The 13,530-nt window shown below is 54.2% G+C and overlaps 1 protein-coding gene across 2 annotated transcripts in view; it reads right to left on the reverse strand.

Annotated features, from left to right (window-relative positions):
* LASP1 (LIM and SH3 protein 1) overlaps positions 1-13,530 on the reverse strand; it is a 39,848-nt gene that overhangs the window by 15,097 nt on the left and 11,221 nt on the right. For both annotated transcript variants that reach the window (XM_072938821.1, XM_072938820.1), the window contains exons 4-5: positions 7,461-7,545; positions 506-613 (exon numbers count right to left, since the gene is read on the reverse strand). In XM_072938821.1, the coding sequence (XP_072794922.1) occupies positions 506-613; positions 7,461-7,545 (193 nt within the window). The remainder of the gene's footprint in view (positions 1-505; positions 614-7,460; positions 7,546-13,530) is intronic.

Raw genomic sequence — 13,530 nt, forward strand, 5'->3', positions numbered from 1 at the left:
AGGAAGAGCAAGCTGAGGTGGGGGAGGAGGCGGAAATGACTGCAATGTCAGCACCCAGAGGCAGACAAGGGGGAGGCCGGCCCCTCCCCACCTCTGCCACCCAGCTCTGACCTTTGAGCTCAGACAAAACAGCCAGTCTAGACCCCAACACCCACCATAGCCAGGAATAAAAATTAAAAAGCTCCAGAGAGAGCTGGGGGAGTCGGGGATGATTTAGCACATAGGCCCCTCACTGCACATCCCCCCAAAGTACAGTCCTTTCAAGGCAGAAATACTGTGTGGGCAGAGGGTATCAAAAGGGGAATCTGGGGGCGCACAGAGAAAAGATAACTGGGAATCCCAAACCCTTCCCTTCCTTCTGCTGCAGGAGCCACCATAGCCAGGCCCGCCCAGGACAGCAGGGGCAGCAGAGAACTGGCCTCATTCGTGTCTGCCAGACGGGCAGGGAGAGAGCAAGAAGGGAGGGCAGGGGTCAGGGTGGTACCACGGGGAGCAGGGTGCTTACATTACTGATCTGGTCCTGGGTCTTCTTGATTCTCTGGAGTTCGGGTGTGTCTGCCACCACGCTGAAGCCTTTGCCCTTGTTCTTCTCAAACTCTTCCTTGTAGCGCACCTGGAGGACCAAGGGGTGGAGAGGGATTGGAGTCGAGGCAGGAGCACAGAGGGCCCCAGGCTGCAGCCACCTGACGCGGCAGCCAGCCAAGAGAACAATCCTGACCAGAAATCCTCTTGCAGTGACATCCACCTCACCCCCCAACTCATAGCAGAAGCCTTGGCTAGAAAGTGTTAGACTAATGATAATAATTCATTAATGTGTATTCAATGTATCCTGAGTGCCAAGTCCTTTACATGAACTATCTCACTTAAGTCTTAACTATATATTACTATTAGCTCCATTTTACAGACAAGGAAACTGAGCCACAGAGAGGCAAAGACCCAGGCCCAAGGTCACACAGCTACATGTCCAGAGGCAGCAGGATGAAACCCTCATCTGCCCGACTCCTGACCCTTCACCACTGGCCCGTCCTGCCTGAAGGCTAGAGGTTCTCTGCAGAGTTCCAAAGACTGCCCCAGCCCTCACCCTTGCCAGGATGTGGCCCTACCCGCCGAGAGCCCGGGGGAGTTTCTGAGTGACTAGCTGAGTGAGGGCTGTGTCAAGGGACAAAGTTGGTGCCCAGAAAGGAGGGCGGTAAGACAGCCACTCTGAAGACTCAATCAATGAGCCTTTGACAGGCCACAGCGGCTTCCCGGAGCCTGCCAGGCTGGCTTCTGAGGTCAGCGCCACAGGAGGGGATGAAATTAGTGGGGGACAGACAGCACTTCAGAATGCATTTCCAAGCTCTGGGATAGACCCCTACCACTCTACCGCTGCCCCACCCCCCACCTCGCCCCGCTTCTTCTGAGAATTCCCTGGAAACCTGAGTACTAGAGGGACTCAAGTCAGACAGCAGAAAGGACTTCCTGAGCAGTAAAGGAGCTAATATATGAAAACTATCTTGTCCTCCCCTGGGAGGGGTTCTGTAGAACAGAATGGAGGCTGGAAATGCCCATGGGACAGAGAACTGTTCTTGGCTTTCAGAGTTTTCACTGTCTACCTCGGTAGCCAGCTGTTTCAAGCCCTGACAGCTGCCTGGATTCCCTCCATGGAGGCTACGCTGTCCTGGAGGAAGGTCAGCCCAGGACATGAGGCCCAGGACCTTGGGAATTTCCAGGCAGCTCCCAGGCGTAGAATCATCTGGCCACAGGGCTGAGCTGCACTGTGACCCAATAGGCAATGCATACCTGTGGGTTCCTCTGCACATCCCCCAGGGGCCCTTTTTTGTCAGCTGGACCCCCAGCTCACCTATCCATGGGGTTCTTGTTCCTAAAAAGTTCCGGAACCTCCTTTTTTCTTATCCAGACTAAAAACAACGATTTGGATGTGCTAGTTCCTATCAGACAGAAAGTTAACACAGAGGGTACAGGTACCGACCCACCCCCAGGGCCCAGAACTGCCCAGCATCAGCTTTTCCAGGAAGGCCTGGGCCAGCAGAGCAACTCTCAGTGTTGGGGGTGAGGGGGTGGGGAGAACCCTCTGGGAAGGGGGCATCAGGGAAGGGAAGGCACTTAGAGTTTAAAAAAATGTAGCTCCAGATGCAGAAGCCCGAGGCCTTGGTTTCCTCACCTGTAAAAGGGTTGTCATGGGAATCAGTTAAAATATGGGGAGGGGGCTTCCTATCACCAAACATGGGCAAAGAGCCAGCTGGAGTTGATATGAACCCAGGGTCAGTCTCCCGCCGGCTAAGTGACCTTGGACAACTGACTTAACCTCTCAGACCTCAGTTTCCACATCTAAAAAGTGCGGATCACGTTACACCCATTCTTATCAACAGTACAGATTACAGACAGTGGCTCTAAGCAGCAAACACATGGCACGGCTCAATGCATACTGATAAGGGTAAGTGTGGAAATGCTTCGTCAACATTAAAGTGCTGAACAAACGCCAGTCCCTCACTCCTTCCTCCACTTCCTGGCCTCTCGAGGGTCAGGCCCCTAGTACAGGGGAATAATTGCCATGGCGACACTACAATGACATCAGCTGGTTCCCAGGCTTAGGAACTGCCTCTCCCTCCCTGCTTGGGAAGGATAATTCATTTCACTCCTGGCACAGGCGGCCCAGAGAGGGTGGGGCTTGGAGGAGTGGGGGCCAAGAAAGGATGGAGGCCTGGGCTCAGCACTACTTTGCTGTGTGTTCCTGGGCAAGTCAGTCCCCCTCTCTGGGTCCCCTGACAGGGGCTGGCCAGCTGATCTCTAAAATCCCCCCCAGCTCTGGAGTTTGTGACCATTTTTAAGCACCTGCAGGTCCTGACTAAGGAGAATCAAGGTGGAGAAGATTCTCCGAGAGGCCGTTTGGAGCTGGAGTGGGTTGCAGAGTTAAAAGGTGGGGAACCAGGAGTATGAGGAGGTTTCTGCCTGGAGCCCATTAGGGTTACATCACCAGGACCAACGGGGTTCTCTGCGGAGGGACATTACCTGCCCAAGGTTACTCAACCTGCTTTGTAGGTAGGGTTGGCATTTAGCACTACTGCTTGATGACTCTTACCTGGGAGCTGCCAGCACCTCCCATTCTGGAAACTCCCCAGGCAGGGCCAGGATGATGCCTGAGGCTCCACAGGCCTGAACAACCACCACCCACAAAACTCTACTTTTTCTACACAGATTTATTAATTATTCTCCCAGGATCTATCTTGTTCATCACTCACGCCAGCAAACAGTAGGTACAAGTAAGTGTTTGTTGGGTGAATGATGAATAAACTGAATGTAGACACAAAATCTCCAAACAGGCTGTATAATTTGGAAAATAACTGCCTTGCTGACCCAACATAATAGGAAACATCATGACTTAAAAAAAATTATTGAAAAAATATGATACCAACAATTTCCACTTCTTATGTGCCTACTATGTGCTGGACCCACGTACTCTGTTACCCACCCCCTTCTAACAAAAAAGAAATCAGTTTTAAAATTAGGCACACACAGATGGGAGGAGAGCTAATGAAAAAGATCAGTTCTGGAAGCAATCACCAGAAGGTCTAGTATTTCTCAGCTTTATTACACCCGAGTTCCATTTCTTCTTCTTTCTGGGAGAACAGTACCAGTGAACATTTATTGAGTATTGACTGTATGTCAGGAACTGTTCTAAATGCCTAATGTATACTAACATCCTCACAAAAACCTTTAGACCGGGGTACTCCGCACTTTATAAATGAAGGCACTAAGGCTCAGAGAGGTTAAATAACTTGCCCAAGGTCACATAGCTAGTGATGGCAGATCCAGGATTTGACCTTCAGCTGGCCCAGGTAAGAGTGACACAGGTATGCTGCCTGCCTTGTTGGTCACAAGATTCAAGATAAGAGTGGGAACCCTGCCGAAAGCAGGGCAGGGTATGGGACTCTGCTACACTCTCCTGCCTCCTGTGGCATTTCGAATGCACAGCACCATGGAGGCATGATGATGAGGGAAAAGTGAGAGAACTTTTCCTCGCATTTCTGCCTGAGCCGCACACACCCCCAGGTCAGTCCTACCCAAGCTGCTGCCTCTACTCAGCCCCAGGGCTGGGGGTGGGAGAGCTGCCCCGCAGGGGAGGGGTGGGGGTCAGGGGTGGCTCAGCCCCAGCCACCCGCACCCTGCCTCAGGCAGGCCTGGGCAGGACCACCCAGAGGGTCATTTCTGGTCAGCTTTGTGGTTACCGCCCCCACAGGGAAGGCTCCAGGTGTCTCAGACACCCAAAGTACCACTTCGGGAACCAATCTAGAGACAGGAAAACAAACAAAGTTGAAATAGCACAGGCAACTTCCCAGAGACTGAGAAGAGACACACCAGTTCAGGCCCAAGAAAGAGCCTGGAAAGAGACCAGCTGACACCCGGGTGGGGTGGGGCAGGGTAGGCAGAGGAGGCTCCCACTTCCCTTCGCACCAGCCACAGGCTTTGCCAGCCAGCCCTGCCCCCACAGGGGCCACAGGAACCAGAACATCACCGCCCCCAGCCAGGCCCACTCAGCCCTTCCAAGCCTCAGAGCATCGGGCCCAGCAACCCCCGACCTCTAGGCTACTGGGCTTGCTGTCCCTACTTTACCAGGCAGGGAAAAAAAGCTCTGAGAGGCAAGGGGCCAGACTCAGAGAATGTAGCTGGGGGGACAGGGGAGACGGAACCCGGCTTATAAAGAGAGCAGGAGTCCAAGTCTCTACCCTCTGCCTATCCCAGCCTCAAGCCCCAGCCTCCAGGAGCCCAACTGCAGAGGATGAGAGCTGTGGCCTCAATGCAGAGCCCTAACTCACACCCCTCCCAGCAGTTCCCTCCCTACCTCAGAGCCTGGCTCCAAGCCTCTCAAAGCATGGCTGGGGGACTGAAATCTCTCACCAGAATCACCAGGGCAGCCAAAATGCAGATTCCAGGGCCCTGCACAGAACTGCCAACCACAAGCCCCTTGGGTGGGGCCTAGGATTCTGCATTCTACAACCTGAACCCCACCCCTGCCTCCGTAACTGGTGCATATTGTGGGTGAAAGCACCAGGCTGAGAGCCACAGCAGGCTGCAGAAGAGCTAAGAGCAAAGGGCTTCACTTCTGCCACCTGTCATGGGGCTCTGGCAAAGGGCATTGCCTCTCTATACAGTGTCCCCTTCTGCACCATGGGGACAAGAGTCCCTCCTTCATCAGGTGGTTGTGAGGATTAAATGAGGTCTGGCCTGACTCCCCACCACCCCGCCCCCGAGGACCTACTTAAGAGTGACAGCCATTCTCAGGATTCTACCCCCACCCCACCCCCCAACACACACTAGAGAGACAGGAACCCAGGACCCAGGAGGTGAGCAGCAGGCCAGGGCCCAGGGGGACCAGGGGCACAGGTGGGGCAGAGGGGCCTTCTGACCCTGGCAGGGGTGCTTCCTCCTACAGACCCAGACCATGCCCCTCAGGAATCAGTTTCCAGAGGCCAAAAGAGCTGCAGCCCAGCTTTTGTGGGAACAACAAAGGCTGAGGGAATTAGCAGCGTTTGAATTTCTCCTGAGAGTAGGGGTGTGTGTGTGTGTGTGTGTGTGTGTGTGTGTGTGTGTGTGTCCACCTTGCCTCTGCCTGAGTGTATGCACGCACTCCCACACTCCTCTCAAGCTGTGTGGTGAGTAAAGTTACCCCACGATGCTCTGGTCTGCCTGCCCCTTGAAGCCCCCTCCACCTCTGGCCCCAGTGGGCTCCCTACAGGATGGGGAGGCCAGGGCGGCATCAGGGCCTGGTGAGAGTCTGGCCAGAATCTTCCCTGTGCAGACCAGGCCCCAGCCCCAGAACTGTCTCAAAACTTCCTGCCAGCTAGGCCACCAGTCCTCCTCAGTTGGCAGGGGTCTGGTACCCACGCGGGCTCCCCGAGTGACTGTGGCTTTCACAACACAGCGGGGTGGGGTCTGGGCTGGCAGATGGGAGCTGCTGCTTCCCCAGCTCACTCCCCATCACCATAGGACACATGGGAGAGGTCAAGGTCACTGTACTCAGGAATGAAAAATACAGCAGATCCTGAAACCTCACTCAGGGTGTGTGTCAACAGGCAAAGTCGGGTGCCTCTCAGCACCTTGGTTCCCTCGTCTGACCACTGTAGTCGGGTCAAGGATAAATGAGACGAAATAGCTAAAAAGTAACTGAAGTGCTTGCTAAGCTATAAAAGTTCTCACCAGCGTAAGGAAGTCTGGTGTTTATTGTTACGCTAGAGATAGTTCTCCTGAGGGAGCTGGGTGGAAAACTGGAAAGAACACAAGTCTCAAGAGTTAGACAAACCGGCACTCAGCCATCAGCATTTATTTCCTCTTCCGTAAAGTGAGACCGATCCTGCCCAGGGCTGCACGGAGCTGCCGGGAGGACTGGAGGCGCCAGGGCGTTGAGCGCTCCATATGTCAGCTATTACTACGATGATTACCTCTACTGCTACCTACCTGTGTGATCTTAGCAAGTCCCTTACCATCTCTGAGCCTCAGTTTCCTCATCCATACAGTGGGAAAATCAGCACCTTCCTCACAGGGTTGCTGGGAGGATTAAGTGAGAGAATACATGGAAAGCCCTAGATGACCCAGGGCTGCTCCTCCCTCATGTGACCCCCTGGGAGACAGGGACCCAGAGAAGTCACAACAAGATCAGGCAGCAGACGCCCACTCTGGAGGGATCAGGAGAGATCCCCCTCTGAGGCCCAGGTGTATCCTCCAAGACGTTTTCCCTGCCCTGGGCATCCTGGCCACCTAGTTAAGTTCCCCAAGGAGTCTTTGCTAAACCCCTACCTACCCCGCCGCCAACAGTCCAGGCCAGGCTTGTCCCAGAAGCCCTCTCAGAGCCCCAGGCAGGATCAGTCGTTCTAGTCTAAAAACTCCAGACCTTTTGCTTACCCCCCAGTGTCCCCAGAGTTCTCCCTGGGGCAGGAATCCTGCCTCCTCCCCTGCGGCAGTGGTGTGCACTGCACCCCACCTGGCACGCGCTCAGGAAAATCAGGCCCAAGGAGACACAGGCAGGACAAGACCCCCGGAGCCAGGCCCTCTTCTCAGCCTGCCCTCGGAGTAGAGGGTAGACCATATAACCTCGGACTAGCTTGAGCCTGGAGAGGCGAGTGCCCTCCTTTGAGGGTAGGTGTGAGTAGAGAGGAGGGAGAGGAGACCAGCTTCCTGGAGGAGGTGGGCTTTAGGGGCCCTATTTTAGATAGGAAGCGGGGCAGGAGGGGTGATGGTGGAATACCTGCCTACCTCACCCATACCTCTGATGAAGTCAGGAAATCTGAAGTCACACGGGGTGGGAGCTGGGGTGGGGAGACTAGGCAGGTGCTAGGAATTCAGCACCTTGACCTTGCTGAGTAACCACAGAGGGAAGGATCCCTTGCCAAATCCAGGGGTTACCAAATCCAGGGTACCCCTCCCGCACAGGCCAGGCCCCAGTGCCAGCCCCGCCCCCTCACCTGACTCTGGAGCTCACTCTGTTGCTTGAGGCGGAGGTTTTCCGGGGTGTCAGCCACCATGGTGAAAGACTGCTTGGGGTAGTGTCTGCAGCACAGAAAAAAAGAGTAGGGGGTCACTGTGGGCGAAAGGGTGGGAACCCCTGGGCTTTTTATCCTCTTATCCTTGGATGGCCTCTGCCCCAGCATTAGGACCACAGTGCCCACCGCCTATAGACAAGGGGAAGCAAGTGTTTCTCAGACTCAGCCTGGACTAAACTGGGAAGACACATCAGGCCTGAGTGGCGGGCTAGCCACCAGGAACTCCAAAGGGAGGCCAGGAGGACACTCTCTAAGGGGGTCAGATCACTCTTGTTTGGGGATAATCCATGTCTACTGCACAGGGTCAAGGAGGCCAGGTACCCAAGAGGGCCTAGCCAGACTGGGGAGAAGATGCCCACGGGGTCAGGACAAAGCTTTCAGCTGAGACCAGAGATGGAGACCAACATTCAATATCTTGTAATATGCTATAATGGGAAAAAAATCTGAAAGAAAAGTATGTGTAACTGGATCATTTTGCTGGCTACCTGAAACTAACACAACATTGTAAATCAACTACACTTCAAATTAAAAAAAAAGAGACCAATCAAGCAGAGGAAGGGCAGGAGGAATAAAGAGACAGAAGTCAAGAGTAAAGGGACATGCATATCCAGGGAGGCTTCCTGGAAAAGGCAGTAAGAGAAAAAATGCACACATTCAGAATGGTGTTTCAGAGGGCTAACATGGTCCAGCTTAACTGGAAGGTAGGTGGGAGATCAGCTTGAGGCCAAAAAAGAGGTCACCTACGGGTGACAGATAACAATACTGTAACCACTGTTGACGTTTGCCCTGGGTGTCCATGCCTTAGTTCATCAAATTCTCACAACCGCCCTATTGTTCCTCTTTGACAGATGGGAGAACAGCGGCTTGGAAAGGTTAAAAAATGTGGCCAAGGCACAGGGCCAATAAAGGATAGCATCCAGATTTGTATCCAAACAATCTCCCAGGACCCAGCACCCTGCATCAAACCTTCCAGTCTTAGACACAGGACAGACCATAGTCTGTCCCCCAAAAAGAGGGCTGCCTTAGCGCTGGCAGGAGCCAGGGCAACTGTCAGAGCCAAGCCTGCGGGGACCTCCAGGACCATCCGGTCCAACCCCCTCATTTCCCAGAGGAGGAAGCGGTGTGCTGGCGCCAGGCACTTAGCACTTAGCTGACTTCATAATTATTTATTGCATCGGTTTATTGTTTTCTCTCTCCATTTCTCTATGAGGTGAGGGGGTTCTTGGTCTCTTGCTCATTGATTGATCCTAAGCTCCCAAAATAGTACCTGGTGTTTAATTCAATAAATTTGTTGAATGAGAGGGAAGGATATAGCTCAGTGGTAGAGTGCATGCTTAGCATGTGCGAGGTCCGGGTTTAATCTCCAGTACCTCCACTACAAAAAAAAATTTTGTTGAATAAACAAATGTCCTACCAGTTGGGCCAGGACTAGAACTCGGGTCTCCTACATCCCACTGGGTCAACACAAAGTCTCCAGCAAACCAGCTAAAGGAGAGGCAGCCCTGAGGCACTGTGGTTTGTGTGTAGGTGATGGTACAAAAAATGGCCGGGGGCCCACATGGGCCCCAACAATTTCAGGACTGGTGGGTGGCTTCTCAGGGCAGCAGCCAAGGTCTGGCCATTTTTAGCGCTGGGTGACCACACCTCACCACAACTGTGACTGCTGGCAGATGCCTGACTCACAGGCTGTCCCCAGGTAAGAGGCAGATTGCCTACTTCCAGCCACCCTCCCCGCTCTGTGTGCTTCACCAAGCCTGGCATGTTTTCCAGCTACCTGCCCCGCCCTGAGCCAGAACTGTCAGTAATCCCACAAAACTTCCCGCTGTCAAGGGTAGGACTTGAGGTCTGGAAAAGTCAACCAAGGGGGATGTGACTATAAAGAGCACAGTGCAGGACGGTGGCTCTGCCACTATCTCACAGGGTGACTTTGGCAAATCTTTTTACCCTCTGGGCTAGTGCCACTATCTTGGAACTAGAATCACAGCAAGGGGATTCCAGCTGTGCTCCAAGCCTCCACTGCCCCACCTGGGTCCTGCCTCCCAGAGCAGCCAGGCCCACGGCTCCCCGAGCAGAGGAGGAGGAAGAGCAGAGACTTAAAAGCAAACACAGGTGCCTGCAGCTGGCAATAGAAATGGCCCATGGATGAATGTGGGGCCTAGGCTGTGGGTCCAGTCCCCAAGCTTGGCCCAGCTCCACCCACTGCTGAGGAGCTGCATTCAAAAGTCCTGAGCAGTTCCAGGGAAACGGAGGACCAACCGGGAGTCTGTTCCTGGAGACTAGAAAGAGAACAGCAGGAGGGATCTAAGTAAGATCTCTAGCAGAACTGGCTGGCCCTGAGGTCCTAGGAGGCAGGCTTGGGGGGTGACTCTCACCAAATCAGAGACATTATGAAGGCATCAAGGGTTGGGGGGTAGGGGAGTGTGGTGAGCATCTGTAGAGATTCATGTGGCACAAAATGGAGGTTAGGTCCTGAAGCAGAGGGACAGAGGAGACCTTCAGGGAAGCTCTGGCCCAGAACCTGAAGGGTCAGTTCTGAGAAGATTGCACTGGTTAGCATTTGGTGGGGAAGTGTGCCTGCCAGGCTCAGCAAACACATGCACATGGGAGCCAGCCTGCACACGCAGGGTTTCCTATTTGCCTGAATGTACAGGGTTAAAACGGAGTGCCAGCTCCAGCAGCCCAAGGTCAGCCAGACATGCGCACCTGACGCGCCCCCACACCACAAATCCGAGGCTCCCGCACACTCAGTGTGATTCCTCACACACGAATATATACACGGGTTCTCTGCAGCGACGCATGTCTCCCAGACACCGCGGCCAGCAGGTCCACATTCACACAGCTCCTACACTCCACCAGGAGGGTCTCAGCAGGGTCTCAGGAGCACACCCAACGGGCAGCGGGTGCCTCTGGATGGGGTTGGCAGGTATTTCATCCTCTCTTTGGAGCCATCATGACCCCCAGATCTCAGCCCCCCACCGCCAGAACACTAATTCCATCAGAAGGGAAAGGGGGCCCAGCCTAGATGTTGACTCAGCTTAATCTGGTGGGAGGAGGAGGGGGATTTTAAGCCTGTATCAGATTAAAACAGATTAAAGAGGGGCTCCAGAGCCTCCAGTCTCTTACCTCTGCCCCCTAAACCCCGACCCCAGGCCAGAGGAAGGCAGGCAGACATGAGCACCAGCTATATTCCTCCTGCTGGGTCAACCCTGTCCCCTCCCCACTGCCCCCAGCCCTGGCGAGACAACTCTGCCTTTCCCTTCCCCTGCTCACTGCGCTTTGGGTTCCCATGGCAACCTCATCCTCAGCTCCAGGCAGGAGAGCAGCAGGGCGAGAGCGGGCAGACAGAGACTGTGGGGGTGGGGGAAGAGACAGATAGCACGGGTGTCCTCAACTGCAGAGGAGCCCATGAGGGCAAAACCAGAAGACTGTGTCTGCAGGATCCTTGTAGACAATTTCGGGGAGGAAGACGGGTGCCCCGGGTTTGCTTATAGAAGGCAGGACACAAGAAGACTGGTGCTGTGTCCCTCCCCCACCAACATGACTGCCTTCCAAGAGGGCTCCAGGATTTGACCTCCTTCCAGAAACAATTGCTGGGAATTCTACCTTTCCCCCTCTTCTCTATCCTCAGGTTGAAGCTCCCCGACCCATTATCCTCAGATCCCAGTCAAGATGAATGGATGCCTGTGTATCCCAATGTAGGCGCTAAGACAGAAGAGGGGGACCCCCTGTCCCAGCCAGCCCCACCAACAGACTGGGCCATGGTGAAGAAACGAGGGGCCAGGGTGGGGAGAACTGGGCATCCCAGCTCTGGCCTGAAGCTGGGTCCAGAGCACAGCTGTTCTTTGTCCCTTCTGTGGGCCAGTCTGCACCCGGCCCCCTGTTAGTCATTCCAAGCGGTGGGCCCTCTGCGGATGCCCCTCCCCACCCTCCACAGCAGCATCAGCTGCTCTGGGGAAGAGACAGGCATGGAGAGCCCACGAGGACAGGAAGCCTGGGGGGGCAGGGGACAGGAACCAGCATTCATTAGGGCAAGCACAGGGACAGACAGGGCCATCAGGCAGCTGTCCGCAGTAGCCTAGGCTTCTAGGAGAACTTAGAGGCACACAAAGCAACTTCTTGATATATTGTATCCTGCGCACATTCTGTCTTGAAACCTGCCGCAAGGCTGTGGGCTAGAAAAGGCAGGCGATGTCACTGTGCCCGCTTTACAGATAAAGAAACTGAGGCTCAGTGTCAAGGACAGAGAGACCTGACCCAATGCACTCTCCCCCACACCACAAATGCCCGTAAGGGCAGGCTGACATCCCTCTCTCAAGTGGACCCCAGCTCACTCCCTACTCAAGACAAAGATTTGCTTGCTTGGGTGTATGGAGAACAAAGTACTTCCCCTTTCAAACCCAACTGGTTTCCAAGCTTGGCTATTATGAGAGACTCCTCTGGGGTCTGTCAGCCACTCCCAGTCAGGAGCCGCCTACTCCTTAAAACATTTCTAAAGCAGGATCTCAAGAGTCCAGACAATGACCAATGGGGATGCAGGAGAAGGGGTGCCTCTTCCCCTCAGGATTATCCCTGAGGACCTCTGCATCACCTTCCTGCTTGGAGGGACGATGAGGACAGGAAGGATGCTGAGAAGCTACAAGGCTCCTGCTGGGGCTTCCTGGTGACAGGGACAGCTTGTAGGGCAAAGCCCCACTCCCAGCCCTACCACTTGCTGCATTTCAGAAGCAGAACAAGAACAGACCAGATATCCAGGAAGCCCAGCTCCCCCTTCTACAGGCAACCTTGCTGCTTCCAGCCTTAGACCCCTTCAAAAACCACAGCTTTTTGTTCAAGGAGGAACAAAAATACATCAACAAAAGCAACAAGGAGCCTTTGGTTTTACCAAAAGGGGAAAAAAAACCCACAGTCCCTACATCCTGCCTCTGGAAGGAGCTACTGATTCCCCTGCTGGGAGCACTGCCCATGGGCAAGCGGTAGAGGGGGGGATCCATTCTAACCCAGTTTCTCACCAGTTCCCCAGGCCTAAAGGGCTGAAATGATGGAAACAGGAAGCAACAAAGAGGCATTGTTTGACCAGAGAAAAAAAAATGAGCAGCCCAAAAGATCAAAGCTAGACATGAAGAAGGACTTACCAGCCCTCAGGGGTCATAGACAAAATGAAAAATCAAAGCCAATGGCACTACATAAAGAGAAATGATCCTGCCAAGTTTGTAAGGCATGGGAACACTGGGCCTCAGTTTCCTCATCAATGAAATGGGGGTGTTAGGAAGCAAAGTGATCCTTGAGGATCCTTGAGGCCCTGACGTTTGAGTGTAAGGATTAGGGGGGTGAGAGTGAGCTGGGGGCTTCCTAGAGGCCACACTGGTCACTGTGGATGCCCCTTTGAAATCCTCCATCCCAAACACACCACACACAACCCTCCCACTCTCTCTCCTGGTGCTACCTCCAGCTCCCCAAGAGATCTGATCCCATTTTTCCCAGTCAGGGGCAGAGAACTCTGGAGAGGCAGGAAAGCCCCAGACCCCAGTCCTGGATCTGCCCACCACTGCCCCATCCCCAAAGAGCAGCTGGATTCAAGACAGTTTGCTAGGATAGAGACACTCCGAGCACCCAGATCCACCAGTGCAGGCCCCACCCCACTCTTTGAGGCTTAGGGGAAGGAGCAGAACCAGGGACACCTCCACCCTCCTCAACTCCTCAACCCACAGTTCAAGACAAGCGAAGGACAGAACTCAAATATCTGCAGCCAGTAGAGAGGGGCGAGGTACAATTGAGTATCCCCTCTTTCTCTTCCAGCCCATGTCTGTTCCTCACTTGACACCCCAAAAGCTGGGTCCCCTGGCTGCAACTCTGTCTCAGGCCTGCAGCCTCCATTGCTTCATGGCCCCCAAGGGGGAAGGAACATTCCTCCTCACCCTCCACCCTGCCGTGACCTCCAGGCCCCTCAACTATTTGCATGGAGACAAAGGAGACAGTTTGTACGTGTGGACAG

This window comes from Vicugna pacos, chromosome 16 (genome assembly GCF_048564905.1).
Source record: "Vicugna pacos chromosome 16, VicPac4, whole genome shotgun sequence".
Lineage (NCBI taxonomy): Eukaryota > Metazoa > Chordata > Mammalia > Artiodactyla > Camelidae > Vicugna > Vicugna pacos.